General features: G+C 37.7%; 2 protein-coding genes across 2 annotated transcripts in view; both read left to right on the forward strand.

Moving 5' to 3' along the window:
• The window catches only part of LOC134792642 (2-oxoglutarate dehydrogenase-like, mitochondrial), a 55,886-nt gene extending 51,699 nt beyond the window's left edge, over nt 1-4,187 (forward strand). The window contains exons 20-22 of the mRNA XM_063763893.1: nt 382-562; nt 2,775-2,890; nt 4,037-4,187. Coding sequence (XP_063619963.1) covers nt 382-562; nt 2,775-2,890; nt 4,037-4,133 — 394 coding nt within the window. The 3' untranslated portion in view covers nt 4,134-4,187. The remainder of the gene's footprint in view (nt 1-381; nt 563-2,774; nt 2,891-4,036) is intronic.
• A 7,569-nt stretch (nt 4,188-11,756) lies between these two features.
• LOC134793194 (germinal-center associated nuclear protein) lies at nt 11,757-15,901 on the forward strand. The gene is made up of 8 exons (XM_063764775.1): nt 11,757-11,948; nt 12,030-12,146; nt 12,231-12,392; nt 12,640-12,801; nt 13,159-13,449; nt 14,605-14,742; nt 14,913-15,102; nt 15,338-15,901. The coding sequence occupies exons 1-8, from the start codon at nt 11,863-11,865 to the stop codon at nt 15,434-15,436; spliced, it is 1,245 nt and encodes a 414-aa protein (XP_063620845.1). The 5' UTR covers nt 11,757-11,862; the 3' UTR covers nt 15,437-15,901.
• The last annotated feature ends 1,820 nt before the right edge of the window (nt 15,902-17,721 follow it).

Raw genomic sequence — 17,721 nt, forward strand, 5'->3', positions numbered from 1 at the left:
CGGTGCATCTCTAGTATGGATGTACGGGTGTATGGATAAACGAGTATTTGGGTGTATGGGTGAAGGTGTTTGAAAGAGTACATGGATATAGATGTACGTGTGTGTGGCGGGTGTATGGGTAAATTAGTGTTTGGATGAATGAGTGTATGGGTCAGCGGTTGTTTGGGCGGATGGGTGAACGTGAACGGGTGTATGTGTATGGTGTCCCTTACCTATACGTTCATAACTGCTAAGGTGAAAAGTTGTTGGTATGTGCCACACGAGACCAGTGTTTTTTGAAATTCGTACGAAGAATCCCTTGTCACGCTCAACATTCAAAATTACATCTAGACCATTCGTTTAGTGATAAGACCTCTAAATTTCTATCCTTACATCTTTAAGGGCGATCATCGAAAGTGGCCCGGCAAGCAAAAAGCCTGATGGCGTGAGGAAGTTGATCTTCTGCTCGGGCAAGGTTGCCATCACCATCGACGAGCTTCGCAAGGAGAAGAAGATGGAAGACAAAATTGCCATGTGCCGTATAGAGCAGATTTATCCGTTCCCCTACGATATTGTGCTCAAGGTAGAGAAATTATTGACATAACCTCGTCATCTGAATACTTTCTATTAATTTATTTTTAAATTATAAAAATAAACAAATGTTTATGTTAAATGTTTAAATAAACATGAGACCTTGAATCCTGCCCTTGCAAAACTGCATGTAGTATTTTAAATAATGTATAGGTGCTGTACGGGATTTTCCCAGGTGTAGGTTCCGGGAACACCCAAATATTCCGAAATATGTTTTTCCGACTTTCATAACCTCGATTTTCATAATCACGATTTTTTATACGTCCGAAATATCGAAATCACGACTTTGAAAACCACGAAAGAAGAAAATCACGACTGCCCTAGCTATTTCCGAATACTTAAAATCCGATTGTCATATAAACGAAAGCTTAAAGTTCCGATTTTTTAAAAATCCGATTTTTTTTTTGCCGAATTTGTCTATTCCAAAAAATTATTGACCGATCGAAAATCAGAAATTCGGAATTCAGAAATTCGATCTTTTGTAAACTCAAAAAAAAATGCATTTAAATCATTTGGACATGCTAGAACTGCTACCTTTACAGAAACCACTGCTACTAGAAAAGTGGGTTAGGATAGAACTGCAACCTTCACAGAAGCCAACTGCTACTAGAAAAGTGGCTTAGGTTAGAACTGCGACCTTTACGGAAACCAACTGCTACTAGAAAAGTGGGTTAAGTTAGGTTAGAACTGCGACCTTCACAGAAACCAACTCCTACTAGAAAAATGGGTTAGGTTAGGTTAGAACAGCTACCTTTACAGAAACCAACTGCTACTAGAAAAGTGGGTTAGGGTAGGTTAGAACTGCGACCTTCACAGAAGCCAACTGCTACTAGAAATGTAGGTTAGGTTAGAACTGCGATCTTTACATAAACCAACTTCTACTAGAAAAGTGGGTTAGGTGAGGTTAGAACTGCGACCTTCACAGAAACCAACTGCTACTAGAACAGTGGGTTAGGTTAGGTTAGAACTGCGACCTTTACAGAAACCAACTACTACTAGAAAAGTGGGTTAGGTTAGGTTAGAACTGCGACCTTCACAGAAGCCAACTGCTACTAGAAAAATGGGTTAGGTTAGGTTAGGTTAGAACTGCGACCTTTACAGAAACCAACTGCTACTAGAAAAGTAGGTGTAGGTTAGGTTAGAACTGCGACCCTCCCTACCCTAGAAACTTACTGCTTACAGAAAAGTAGGTATAGGTTAGGTTAGAACTGCGACCCCTACAGTAAATAACTGTTTTTAAAAAAGTAGGTTTAGGTTACGTTAGAACTGCTGCCCCCCGTAGAAACGTAGGTACCTTTATTTATTAACAACAAATTCGGAATATCGTTATTCGGAATTTAAAAAATAGGAATCACCTCAAATCGGAATTCAAAATTTCGGAATTATGACAATTCGGAATTCGTGATATCAAAAATCGTAAATGTTAAATTCGGTGTTTCTCCCTATCGGAATTGTTATATTCGGAATGATGTGGTTCGGAATTAAAAAAATCATTGGTTTTACTATTCGGAAATATAAAACTTCGTGATTTTCATCGTTCGGTAATTACGACAATCGGAATTTTGATGGGTCGAGCATTTATAAATCGGAATAATAAAATTCGATATTTTAAAATTCGGCATAAAATATTTCGGAATTATGTAGTGTACCCGTAGGTTCCATTCCTTCATTTAAGAATTGCCTCTAAAGAAGCTTTTGGGCGTTTTCAGAAATAAATATCGTAAACCCGATTCTCACAGATCCCGGTGTTTTTGGGTTTTTTCAACTCAGAATCACTAGCATATTCAATTCTGATGATAAAATAAAATGTCCCAAAAATTTGTATGAAAATTGTACATTCCACTACGTCACGCACATATAAGTGAAAAAATTTTTCATACTAAAACGTGACGTAATGGAATGGACATTTTGGGACATCTTTTTTTAATGGTGGGATGGAGAATGCTGTCGATTCTGAGTAGAATGAGCCCAAGAACGTCCAGATGTGAAAGAATCAGGGTTTCAATATTTATTTCTGAGAACGCCCTTTTATGAATGAAACGTGAATGCGCACATTAGACTTGCTGTTGTAACGTGTGCTGCGCGCATTATGCGAGCCTTGCGTGAGTTGCGCTATCTTAAGCATTCATGCGGTGCATTGGTAGATCTATACGCACCTTAACTCTCGGAGCTTGGTACAACTACAATACCTATAATTTCTTCAGGAGTACTGCCGCTACCAGAAGGCCCGCGTCTGTTTCTGTCAAGAAGAGCACAAGAACCAAGGCCCCTGGATTTTCATCAAGCCTCGGATAGAAAATCTTCTTGGGAAGAAAGTAGAGTAAGTATCCATCATCAAATTCCATGAAAATCTAAAAATGTTGACGCCTGGCCCCCTTCTGGTCTAAACTTGATAAAGAAAGTAGGTACTTACCGGCTATCTCTATTCGATGATGGGTTGATCTAAGATTAATGATCTTAAACGATGATCTTATTCTAGAACCTTTCTTTTCATTGCACACCTGCCCAGTCTAGCCACAATAGAAGCAAAAACGATCAAGGCCAATAAATCCATGGTATAATAATATACTCCGCCTGGTACTCTATTCCGAGATTCGCGTATGACCTAACTGACACGGGCCTACGCCATCATGCTGTTTACAGGTTCTCAAACTTTAAAATGTGGGAGAATTTTAACCAACGGTGAAAATTATTTTAACGGCATTAATTTTAAGTTCTCCATGTAGAAACATAGTAAAATAAAACAAATCTAATGTATTAAATTAAACTTTATTTATCTATACAAGACAAACGTTTGAAAAACTAATTCACAGTTACACATTAATTACCAAGCTTACGACGTGAAAAGTTTGGAAAACACTGCGACTGCTGACACGGAGCGAGAAGGAAATAACAATTAACACGCGTTCGACAAGGATGACGGTCAGGGCATGAAGTTATCTAGATCCGAATTGTCAAATGTGACAGCGCTATCCTGTGTTGCCAGTAATCTAAACAGAATTACCCGAACGTCTGAAATTTCTTTCGTGAATCGGAAGATATTGCTAACGAATAATTAAAAAAAACGTGTTATTGTAAAATGTAAGATAAAATACATTATAAATGAAAATTATAAAATTATAAAGAAATATTTTAACTTATTAACCATAGGTATAATGTACCCATGTAACATGTTATGTTGAAATAAAGTGGCAATGTTATTGTGACGTAGGCCCGTGTCTCTCTGGGAATAGAAGACCATGTTTTATTAGACCATGAATAAATCAATCTTCTTCTCATGCGAACGCACATTGCCCCGCTACACACCGGGCCTTATTTATCCAAATATTCGTATTGCGCTGCCGCGTTTGCAGACTGAAAGTGTGAGCCCAAACCCAATTAATATCGCAAAAGAAATTAATCTTTGCCTAAATACCTACAATGGCCAACTGTGTAGAGGTGAGGTGTTACAGTATCCTATTTCCAGAATAATTTCCCGGCCATCGAGCGCTGCGTCAGCAACGGGCATCAAGTGGATACATGCGAAAGAGCTAAAGGAACTTAAAGAGAAAATTATTGGGTAGCAACATTTCATGTATTTGCAAAGTGGAATTTTTAATACCTATGTTTAGTTTAATAAATTAAGTATTTCAGTGTTGTGTCCATATTTATTATTTTTTTTATTTATTACTCTTAACTCTATACCACAAAAGATATACTCTGGGAAGCCAGCTTTCGTAAAAAAAGACGGCAAATTTGAAGTTGTAGTAGAGAAGTTGAAAAGTACTGATGCACCAAGGTCGCGGTGCGGTGCGATAGTGTGGGCCTATAGGATTGGCACCACTTGACGTTCTTTTGTGTGCACGAGCACAGATAAGATAAAGACTTGAATTTTACAACCCGGCCTCTTTCAACGAGCGCTTTTGCAACGCGCGTTAAAAAAGCCTTTGAATGACACAAATCGATAGAGTCTGTGCGGAATGGGAAGAGTCGTGGCAGAAACTGGAACTAACATTTTAAATTTTATATGGCAATCAAACCCTTGACACCTGTCTTGTAAAAAGTAAACAAACTTCTGTCATTGTATATTTTTATTAACAAAAACCGCAAGTTTTACGTATAAAATATTTTCAAAACACGTTAAAACCGTACATAAAACCACAAGGAAAATTATATTTAACATTGTTCGGTTTTGTCAGCGGGAAGAAAACGGCTAAAAGCCGACTATCGACTTACAAAAAGTCTCGGAACGTGTTTCCGCTATTCACGGGTATTGATGTTGTATTTCATATTAAATAATTACCTATTTAATAAGCCCCCTAAGTAACTTGTCTCCAGTACATAATCGGTAAGTATATTCATTCAAAATATATTAATTTTCATAATATGCAGGTCATTCATGATCTTTAAAATAACTGACAAATAGTCTTGATACTTGGCATTTATATGTAATTTCTTTTTTCAGGATTGTGTAATCCTACCTACCTACGATAAAAGACCGCTAAGTAGGTGATATGCAAGAATTCGTAATCTGCGTGCCGGATTCAAGCACATCCAGTTCAGATGAAGATAGTTCTATGAGTGTCCCTGGTTGTTCTGAAGCTAGCTCAAACATAAGTGACATTGAATTTTAATTTAGACTTCGATTACTAAGAATAAAACTTTTTCTTATAAAATATTACTTTATTTGTAAGTTCGTTTACTAGGTTCTGAATAAAACTTTTTCTAATAAAATATTTCTTTATTTGTAAGTTCGTTTACTAGGTTCTGTTAGTTACGAAATTATATTTCATATTTAGCAGTGACTTTTGGGTGAAGTAAAATATCGTGAGAGAACCGGACATATCCCAATAAGGCCTACCTACTTATGCACTATTTTTATTCATATTCATATTTATTATTAATAATGTACACATACATTACAAGTCAAGTTTACAATGGGTGAAATATATCCCAGATAGTAAAATTACAGTTCTATTGCCCAATTTCTACCCGATCTACCCGGTTTTGTATTAAAATAACTGTTGGACTGCACAGATTAGGCAGTACATAAATGAGACTCTATCTTGTTTGGTACTAAAATTACAGTTGTATTGGGCAGATTCTTAACTAGTTTTAGCAGTTTTGTCAATCGGACTGTCACTTTTAGTATCTGAGACATAAAAACAAGAGTGTGTTTTAAAAAGAAAACTAGTGCCTGCGCTAAATCAGAGGATTGAGTTGACGAGCCGACACCACTACCAGGGTCCGTTTAGTAAGCCGTGGTAAAAAACCGGAACAAAAGGGATTCAAGTATCATGACCTTTATAGTGTCGTACTATAATCACGTGACCAGTGTTGCAGTGGTGCAGCATAGCAAAAACCATAAAATAGCACTGGCGCGCCCTCAAATCCCACGACTCTTCTCTTTCCGCACAGACTTTACATGTGTATTTATTCACACGATGGCGGTGGCGCTTTTTATCAAGCGTTGTTGGATTTTCGACTTTAACCGTTGGTCGTTAAATTAAATTTAGCATGCGGACGGATTCAAGCGCTTTTTTAACGCGCGTTGAGAAAGCTCTCGTTAGAATGAGGCCTAAATAGCCGAAAGGGATGGTGCCATACATTAGAAAGGGATAGCCATGATTCGTCCCCGAATCACTGTCAAACTTCGGATTTGTAGGAAGTGTCCTTTCTGTACGGTAGTACTATTATACTGTGCTACAACCATGAAGTTATAAGATGGAGTGAACTGTCACTTTTTTTGCCATACTAAATTTAACCTTATCACCGAGCCAGAAAGACGTTCTTACCAGACTAGAGAAAACGGTCCACTTGAGATAGCAAAGGTGGGTCGCGGTGTCTCACTCGCACATGTTGCCATTGTTAAAAATATACCATTGTGGTAGTATTTATATCAATATACTACTGAAATTAAATACCTTCTTATATTATTTAAGGTTCTGATATCTTTTAAGAAATTTGTAAATAATTATTATGTCAATATTATTAACTGATTTAACCAAGCATGTGCACAACAAAAAAAAAACATTAATTTTGATATGGTAGACATTGTAGTAACTTTGAATATTAATTGGTATCCCTAACGTGTGATGACATGTTATCAAAACACGTGAATGAAAAATTTCTTAAAAATGGTGAATAAATGTTGCGTTAAAGGTTGTAGGAGTGAAAGAATTTCTAATTGTGGAATATTGTTTCACAAGGAAGCCACAATTATTACATTTTGCGATAAAAATACAAGTCAACATTGTCAAACTCATTAGGGTGACCATGATGTCGGCACGATGAGAATCAGTGTTACACAATTCTTATTACGTACTTAAAAGTAAGTTTATATGAATAGGTATGTATTTATTTCGGCATGTTTAAATTGGTGAAATGAGAGCCAATACAGCATAAATAATTGCCACCCTGTGGCAGTGGTGGATTTGCCCTAAGGCCGAGTAGGCCCGGGCCTAGGGCGGCCAGATATTTTAAGCGGCAGTCTATATGATGGGTGCTGAGAAAGGGGCGGCTAGTGCTTGTTGTGCTTGTTATGAAGGGCCTGGGACCTAACGCGGCAAAGACTGTAAAAGGCTCTAAGGACAGTGGGGGGGGGGGGGGGGGGAGCCTACCCCGAGCCGCTTTCGACGTGTTGCCTCTTTGTAGCACTTTCGTACGTAAGTATGGCAGAGGGACGACACGTCGAACGCGGTTCGCGGTAGACCCTCTGGTTCTGTCAGCATATCTGTCTCTCTATCTCTCTCACTCATACCTGTATTCTTGACAGACGTTACGGCGGACCACCTTCCTGAGGATCGACCATGTTCGTGGTCCAGCATCTACGCCTATTAATAACAGTTTTTAGAACAACTAAATTAAGTACCTAAGGTTGTGTGAAGCGTTGTACAGAACAGAAAAAAAAACTATATCCATCCCTTTTTAGGCCATAATACTAGTATTATAGACAGCGAAAAGACAGTATGATTCTTTATAACTAATATAACTATGCACGAATAAGAAAAGATCCTGGCCAAACTATATATTCAATGTTTTCCTAATATCCCACATACATATGACTTATGGTCACCCTAATTAGAAAGAGATGCAACGGCCCACCTTGACTTCTCATGTGGACCAAGGAGTTATAAGAAGGAGTGAACTGTCACTTTTTTTGCCATACTAAATTGAACCTTATCACAGAGCCAGAAAGACGTTCGTACCAGTACAGAGAAAACGGTCCACTTGAGATAGCAAAGGTGGGCCGCGGTGTCTCACTCGCACATGTTGCCAATGTTAAAAATATACCATTGTGGTAGTATTTATATCAATATACTACTAAAATTAAATACCTTCTTATATTATTTAAGTGCTATATTCAGAGTACGGTTCTGATATCTCTTAGGAAATTTGTAAATAATTATGATGTCAATATTATTAACTGATTTAACCAAGCATGTGCACAACAATAAAAAACACTAATTTTTATATGGTAGACATCGTAGTAGTAAGTTTGAATATTAATTGGTATCCCTAACCTGATGACATATGTGACGTTCCACGGGAAAAGGTACCTTATGAGGGTTTCTAGTTTCGGAGATATTAAATGTTTTGTAAAGAGGTGAAAAATGCTCAATTTTTTTTTATTGTGTGATCTGAAACCTTAATGCGTAACGTTTGTTTACCTGTTTTTATTTTTGTTATAAGTTAGTTATAAGCCTAGTAATGTCGTCTCAGAGTTTAGTAGAAAAGGTACCTTATGGAAAAAAGATTGAAAATTCCCAAAAAAACTAGTCAATACGGGAAAAGAAGTTTGGTAGAGAACTGTATTAGCATTCTGCAAAACTAATTTGATAATTTCAGTTCTGGTTGGGGCGCCTCGCAAATATTATAACCGTACATAGACCGACATCACAAATCCAAGTAAACTGCTATTATACCAAAGTTACTCTCGTCAAGTCTTTCTTAACTAGAATAATCTTCATTTGGTTTGGTCGCATGCAGTAAATCAGCCATTGGTTTGCTGAAAAATGCCAATACCCGACGCATTACCTTATGGAATATCTGAGGTCATTGAACCTCAATGCCGCTTATCTTCAATAGCAACCGAAATATATTATTGATAAGAAATAGACGATTTATACCATCTTAACCCCAAAATATTATTAGTTTATCCTAACTGTTCCATCATCATCATGCCTCATCATGTAACTTGACCACAAGGTACCTTTTCATTACATACAAATTATTGGTCTTTTTTAAGATTATTATGACGAAGAACTAATTAAATTGGGGGCAGTTTAATGTAAATTAATATTTTCTATTCATAAAAGATAAACTATAATATGATTGATATTTTGTAGTGATGTATTATTAGATTTATTTCCATAAGGTACCTTTTCGTAAATGTATGGAGCAAATACTGTTATTGTTATGTAAGTTTAAAGTGGCATAAGGGGTTAAATATAGTATTTAGTTGGGGTTTTAGGATTTATTTCATTTGAATGACAGAATTTCTTTCATATGTGCTCAGAAAAATTGATTGTGTGTCACATTAAAAGTAAAAATATTCAATTTTGTGATTTTATATGAAAAAGTCAGAAAATACATTTTCACCTCTAAATCGGTATTGTTTTTTGCTTAAACTGTCTGTCAGTGTCGTTTTCTAATAGATAAAATTTAAATCTTGAGAGCTCATTGCAATCAATCGTGAAAATGAAATAAAACTTTATTTTCAAGAGATTGGTTAGTATACACATAAATCAGTCGATATCAAAAGTTTCTATTTGCATTACAGAACAAGTCGCAATATTTTTTTAATCTCAGATATATAAGGCATTATTATTTGTAGTCAACTATGTAACTTACTTCAGGAACATAGTTTTTTAGGCGGCTAAACTTAAAACTTCTCTATCGTAAAGTTGCTCATTTCACAACATTATTTTCAAAAAATCATATCTCTGTAACTACGCAACCTAGAAGGTTGATCTTTTGTGTTATCGATAGCTTATTTATTGTAGATTACTGGGGTATGCATAACTCCATACCCGCCATAAGGTACCTTTGACCGTGGGACGTCACATATTTACAAAACACGTGAATGCAAAATTTCTTAAAAATGGTGAAGAAATGTTGCGTTAAAGTTTGTGGGAGTGAAATAATTTCTAATTGTGTAATATCGTTTCTCAAGGAAGCCACAATTATTACATTTTACGATAAAAATACAAGTTAGACATTGTCAAACTCATTAGGGTGACCATGATGTCGGCACGATGAGAACCAGTTTTACCACTTCCTTTATGGTTTTACACAATTCTTACTACGTACTTAAACGTAAGTTTTCATAAATAGGTATGTATTTATTTCGGCATGTTTAAATTGGTGAAATGAGAGCCAATACAGAATAAATAATTGCAAAAATTGAAATCCAAAGTCCTTAAACATTACAGACAAATTTATAAATTGTTATAATAATAAAAAAAACACATAGATAATAAAAGAAAAATAGAAGTTTATCGTAATTTACTGACTTTTGGGACGATACCAGAAACGTTACTGGGAATTTAGCCCTCATAAGCACGAGCGCTTTTTCAACGCGCGTTACAAAAGGGGATGAATCCGTTCACACGCTAAATTCGATTTAACGACCAACGCTTAAAGTCGAAAAAAAAAACAAGGCTTGATAAAAAGCGCCACCACCATCGTGTGAACAAATACAGATGTTTACATTTGTTTCATTCTAACGCGCGTTGAAAAAGCGCTCGTGCGAATGAGGGCTTACCCTCTTTGGAAAATTTACTGGGAACGGCACATCACTAGTTTCTTTACATTTCACGACTCTTCTCTTTTCGCACAGATGGCCTACCACCGTGAACACCGAAGTTCGCAAATTACGGGCATCTTTCTCTTTTACTCCTATAAAGGAGTAATTACAGTGACAGAGAAAGATGTTCGCAATTTGCGAACTTCGGTGTTTATGGTTTTCGGTGACGCCGAAATAATTTTTAACTTGTAAGATTTTTACTATTGTACGTATGTTAGTTTGTAAGGTATGTATCTATGGGCCTTAGTCGCCTGATAATAAATTATATTTATTTTTTTAATTTAATTTAGGCTCCAGTGACAAGCGTCCTAGTTAAAAACTATAACAAACGGGCGTAGCGGATCCACGCGACCCTGAGGCAGTGGCGGATTTGCTCTAAGGCCGAGTAGGCCCGGGCCTAGGGTGGCAGTCTATATGATGGGTGCTGAGAAAGGGGCGTCTAGTGCTTGCTACAGGGCCTGGGGCCTAGGACGGCAAATACTGTAAATCCCCCACTGCCCTGAGGGCCTACCCCAAACCACTTTCGACATTTTGTCTCTCTGTCGCACTTGTAAATTCGTACGTAAGTGTGACAGAGAGGCAAGACGTCGAACTTGGTTCGCGGTAGACCCTCTGGTTCTGTCACCATATCTGTCTCTCTATCTCTCTCACTCATACCCGTGTTCTTGACAGACGTTACGGCGGACCACATTCCTGACGATCCACCATGTTCGTGGTCCAGTGCGCCTATTAGCAACAGCTTTTAGAACAACTAAATTAAGTGCCTAAGGTTATGTGAAGCGTTTTACAGAAGAGAAAAAAACTATATCCATCCCTTTTCAGGCCATAATACTAGTACAGCGAAAATACAGTATGATTCTCTATAACTATGCACGAATAAGAAAAGATCCTGGCCAAACTATATATTCAATGTTATCCTAATATCCCACATACATATGACTTATGGTCACCCTAATTAGAAAGAGATGCAACGGCCCACCTTGACTTCTCATGTGGACACACTTTTTGGCTAATGTACTCTGTCCGGTTTACTCTCTAGGTCCGTGATGTGGACACACTTTTTGGCTAATGTACACTATCCGGTTTACTCTCTAGGGCTGTAACCGCGAAAATCGAAGTTCGCAAATTGCGGGAATTTTTCTCTGTCACTCTTATTACGCCTTCATTGGAGTAAAAGAGAAAGATCCCCGCAATTTGCGAATATCGGTTTTCGCGGTAGCCCCTTAGGTCCGTGGCTACAACGCAGTCAACCGGTTAATTATAATTTCGCGCTGTTTTCATATGATACGATAGATCGTGTAGAGTTAAAAACTATAGCTTGAATATACTGCCACTTGATTTGACATTGACATTCAATATCAAATTGACCATTATTTCAGTGAAATTGACACACAATTGACATGTTTTGAATTTTAACTTGACTGTGGTTGAAATTTCAATTTTAATCTTATAAAATCTCTTTTATTGCTTAATATTGTATAAATAACTGACATAGTGGGTGCATTATGTCGTACTTTGAATTCTATACTAAGAACATCAGCCAACCTATCGAAACAAAAAGCACAGCGATTGCCAAAGATGTGAATTCAGCGTAAGTTACATACATAATTTACTTTTTCGTATTGTACCATCAGAATGTAGTCTTACATTAATTTCGATGTATTGTTTGCAGGCCAAAAAACAAACCCAGAAGCAAAATAAGCAATGGATTTAAATCTGAAGCATCCAAAGATACTGAAATTATAAAAGGCACTTGTCTATCAATGTGCCCTGAGGATGAAGTTAAAATGTAAGTTTCTATTTTATATATACGTGTAATCCATATATCTATAAATGATATTTGACTTACTCCAGACTTGTACACTTATTACAGGCGAGAAAAAGCCAAAATGGTACATGTTTTGGAGGTTATAGACGGTAAGAAGGTTTTGGTGAAATGCTACAGCCGTTCTGCTGCAGACTCAATGGTCGCCGTGCCGCGGCTGCTTCGTCCCTATAGGGTCCTCCAAGATACTGTACGACATCTATTACTCAAGTAAGTTGGAACTCTTAATTTTAGAAACTTAACAATGGCACATTAGTAGTGATGTACAAACAGGAACACTCTTTAACTGTCCATCGGCCTTACGCCCTTAACTGTCCTTAAGCCTTTTGTAATAAGGTTTACCGATGGACAATTAACAGTGTGGGAGATGGTACAACCTTGCTTACATTCTTAAGGAAATCACTTGTTTGTGTATTGAATCTCATATAATCATTTTACTTGCAATATAATTTTCCAGAATAGCACAAAAAGAAGATACAAATATAGCGGTGATATATGACTTTGTGAGTGACCGTTTCCGAGCAGTGCGGCAGGACATGACAGTGCAGAGGCTTTTGGCTAAGGAGTGCATGACTTTGTTGGAGCCCATGATACGCTTCCATGTTTATTTTGGTTATAAGTAAGTAGTACTTAAAAAACCTATTCAAACATAAGTACTAAGCTTTGATTTGCTGCAAAGTTGTGTTGAATACTTTATTGATTATTAGCTGGGTCACACAGAGCGAGCATACTCACAAGGCAATTTCCTCATGCACAAAACGGCCAGTGTAGACGTGCCTCGGCCGCATTGCCTCGGGCTATTCGCAAATAAAAATCTCTTCTCATTACAACTAGTTTTCTACAAAAAAAGTACTTGTGAATTAATAATTATTGGGCAATACTTACCATTCAAATACTTTGATATTTTTACAAGTAAAGTCTTTAAACATTAATCTTATTGGAAGTGTAATTACAAAATATATTGTTTTTCTTTCAGACTCTGTGAATATCCAATAGCAGCATACGATCCAGTGTTAAACAAAAAATTACTTCTAGAGTGTTTAAAGTGGTTCCTAAGCTGCAGTGATTCCATGGACCAATTTCCAAAAGACCTAACTACTGAGATGGAGCAATTGAAACTAAACTCTAATGTAGCTAACAATAAGAGTCAAATGGAAAATTTCTTTAAGTGTGACCACCAATTAGTGGAAAGCTTATATATACTGTGCAATCTGGATGATGTACATCCAATGTACAGATACTTGAATTTAGCAAATAATTTGAAAAGGTAAACATAGTTGTATTATATTTGACACCCATGTAATTTTAATGCATTTGATAAATTATATTGGTTTTTATATCCAAGATACTGAAATTACAGTTTGATATTGGCCAATTAACTAACCAATCTATATGGTTAAGTGCCAATCTTGTACTAAAATTACAAATTAGGACAATCAACTGTCATAGTATAGTATCTAGGACAGGGGTTGCCAAACAGCGCGCCGTGGCGCCCTGGGGTGCCGTAGACAGTAAAGAGGGGCACCTGTGAGGCAATCCTCCTCACCATGATACCTATTTATTTCAAATAACCTGGCTAGGTTAGGGCGCCGTGATTAAATTTTAAACTTGCAAGTACGCCGCGGACGTCAAAAAATTGGGAACCCATGAACTAGGATCTTTTACTCTATTTTCCATCACCTTAATGGGCATGGTAACATATGTGTATAACATGGCTTAAAACTAGATACTGGTAAAAACTTCTAGAGATTTTGACCGCGCTAACTTCCTCAGACGCTATAGGGAGCGTGCATGAACTATAGGGGGCAGCCACAGACAAAACATCTTCTAGACTGAGCATAGTCGCGCTACCCCCTCTGCCACGCATACGGTAAATTTACTCCATGTTCGAGTCGAAAGTGTCTTTGTGTGACGTCCGTGAACTCGTTCGTCGTTTGAACGGACCAATCACGGCACGGGATCTCGCTCACCTCGTCCCGCGCACCCCCGCATTTTTGGCAGCATCGGTTGCATGAAATAATTGCTCTAAACTCGGTCAGAGGATTCCTAGTCTATGGGGGCAGCACAGAAGCCGTCAGATTTTTGGCGCGAGGCGTAAATGTGAAGTTTATGCTACCAATGTAGCCCTCAAGATGACCGAACCTACTCAACCTACTATGCAATAGAAAACTCACAGGAACGGTAGATGGTAGCACTTGCTTTGGCAATGGACATGTTTATGTTTCCTACTCAGGCCACAAGATGGCAGACCCTTCAACGCACACGCCCCCTATATGGCTTAGCCACGAGTGCCACGACATTGCAAGTCGCCATGAATAGGAGCGAGAGATCGAAACGCGGCGTCTCGCTCTCACGCATAGTAATTCGCACCTTATTTACGGGAAATGGCTATACTAGCATATTTTAATACTTTGTCTTTCAGTCACACAGCTTTAAAGTTAGCTTACAAAATAGCAGCAGCGAATTGGAGAGGCAATTTCGTTCAAGTATGCAAGCAGCTGGATAACCTGTGCCCACTGACATACTGCGCCTTGTGTTTATATCTGCCGACTGTGCAAAGGTAGGCAAGGTAGGCTAGGAAATAGAGTTGATTTTGCGTTGTTAAACTAAACAAAGCACAAGCAACTCTATTCCAATCGAATACGATTTAAATTTCATTGAACGGAATAAGTACAATAGGAGGTAGGACCTTGGGCCTTAGGAAGATATAATAGACTTGTATGCTTTCAGACAAGCCCTCCAAGTAATAAGCACTGCATACAGCAGCAAGCAATTGTCAGTACCTCTAAGTGCCTTACGTACCTGGCTACGTTTCGACAGCGACGCAACGGCGGCAAGTGTGTGCGCGCATTACGGACTGGTGGCCAATGAGGGGGCAGTACGGTTTACTAAAGGAAACTTCAAGGCAGATGTCGCTACGGTACGTACATTGGTGGACTACGCACACTACTGATTCTCTCGAGTGCATTTCATCTCTACGTTGCTTCGTTATGTGGTTGTTGACTTAGGTATTTATGTATTTTATGTAGGTAACTTGGTCATCCTGCTGAGAAGCATTTATTTTGTTTTTGAATTTGGAACCCTTTAGTTAATTAAAGTTAAACAAAATGCCTAATGTCCATATTCATTAATCGAGTTTTTTTTATAATTTTCAGCATCAACCAACAAGATTACTGCTCGCGGATCAGAAGATGGATCTCTCGCACAAGCATATGTTCACATATCAGACTGAAGATTATGCTTACAGTGCTTGATGTACCAAACTGTCCATCGGTGGACCTTAATTACAAAAGGCATAAGATCCACCGATGGACAGGTAAGCGTGTGGGCGATGGATGGTACCAAACATTTTATTTACATTTGAAGGCGGGACAGTGGTTGCAGATCATGGTGCCCAGCTTTTATTTAACCCTTTTCTTGGCAAAGTATCTTGATATTTTTTTTTACAGACAGGTCGTGTTGTTCTGACGCAAGCGAGGCAGTTTTAATTAATTTGTCAAGTAAAGGGTTAAATTCAATAATTACTTGTTAAAACCTGTTAACGCAATATAAAATAATTTTAGAAGAAAAGATGCATAATTATCTGTATTAAAGTGCATCATGAGATTCATGAGTCTAGCTAGAATGTCTAAAACTGGCTAACGCGCCACAAAAAGTTCGCGGGTCGATCATTAGCAGCATATTCGCCAGATCTATAGTTGCACCTTTAGAGTAATTATGTTGTGTATTTTTAATTAGTTTATACTTGTTACCTTTTCAATTGTCTATCAATCAAGATCTCAAGAAATATTTCTAAATTTTTATACTTAAATATAAATAAAACAATATTTCATATAAAGGAATCCTTTATTATTTACATAAGAAAATTCACCTAATTATGACGACTAATTACAGTGGACAACAAAATGTAAATATCAAACGGTCACATGGCATGGCTCCCATGTATGTATGTAGTGTCGAAATAAACATGTCAAATTCATTATTTTACAATTCTGCAACGGATGTTCGAAGCGGTCAAGTCTACATGTACATGCATAAAACCCCTCCGGCCGTTTTGGCAACCAAGTTTCGCAACCAGTTGTCAAAAAAGAAGAAATCATCCTGTTTCGTAACTAGTTGCCCAAGAAGAAATTTTATTCCTGAACCAAAACTAGCGTAGATTACAGCGGAGTTTCGCAACCAGTTGACGGAAAGGAAATAATTATCTTTGTTTACAACTGGTTACCGACTGGTTAAATTGCGAAATTTCTATTGTCCTACGTTTAGTTGACCAGCTTAAAGAGTCTAACGTACGAAACTTTCTTGTCAAAAATATTTCCTTTACAACTTAACTAGACGGAGCCCCGCTCCTATTTCTGGCCGGTTTGCCCTTCGGGCATCTGAAGCTACCTAACGAACCTAACCTACCTATTGATTTAGTTCAGTGTGACGTCCGTGAAAATAGTACACTTTGGGGGAAAAAGCCTAGGTAGGTAGGTAGGTTAGGTTCGTTAGGTAGCTTCAGATGCCCGAAGGGCAAACCGCCCAGAAATAGGAGCCCCGCGTAGCGGGGCTCCGTCAACTCTGGGTAAGTAGGAAATGTTCTCGGAAATATTGATTTAAAATATTTAATATAATATATATTTTTAATTACAAACTAGTCACATTACGTTCTAAGTGTCTGAGACCTATTCTTCATTGGCAACTGGATGTAAAACAGGAATAGAATTTATTTTTGGGCAACTAGTTGTGTAACAAGATGATTTCTTCTTTTTTAACAACTGGTTGCGAAACTTGGTTGCCAAAACGGCCGGAGGGCATAAAACAATACCTTTCTGCAGCCGAATGTACAATATGAAGTACATCTCTTAAAACGATTTCATTATTTTCAAAATGGAGCATTAATGTTTGTAATCCACTTCGAGCAACATCGGCTTCCGACACGTCGGAAGGGAGAACCCAAGCGATATCTTACCGTACAAATCTTTCTACCATTTTTTGCGGGGGAAAACGTACACACAGCCGCACTTCTCACTTACTACATACAAAATACAATTTGTAATGACAACACAAGTACATACGTAGAAAATGACATAGGTCAAAGACAAATCTTGCACACCTCGATCTCTGTGTGCGGACGAGTCACAACACGCACCGTGCTAGTTGTGTGCATGTCCAGTTGGGCATGTGCTTCAGCAGAGAGGAAATAGTGCGAATGCCGACTCTCTTCTAGTTGTTGCTCGAAGGTTGAAAATTGAAAGAAAATATAGATTTAAACTCTACCGTCAATTTTAGGATAAAGTAGAGGATTTACCGTTAAAGATTACTTTTTTAATAAATTGACCGCTTCAATATGCGATGCACTATACAGCCTAGTATAAAAATATGGACATAATCAACATTCGTAAATAACGGCGATCTTATTACAGCGGTATAAGAACGGAGCATATTTAGAAGATATTCAGTGCTATATTTTTACATTTGACTACATGTAGTTTTTCGTTTATACCGTAGGTTTCATACATGATACCAAGCCAAAACTAGTGGCAAATTTTGGGAA

The sequence above is a fragment of the Cydia splendana genome, chromosome 8 (genome assembly GCF_910591565.1).
Source record: "Cydia splendana chromosome 8, ilCydSple1.2, whole genome shotgun sequence".
Classification (NCBI taxonomy): Eukaryota; Metazoa; Arthropoda; class Insecta; order Lepidoptera; family Tortricidae; genus Cydia; species Cydia splendana.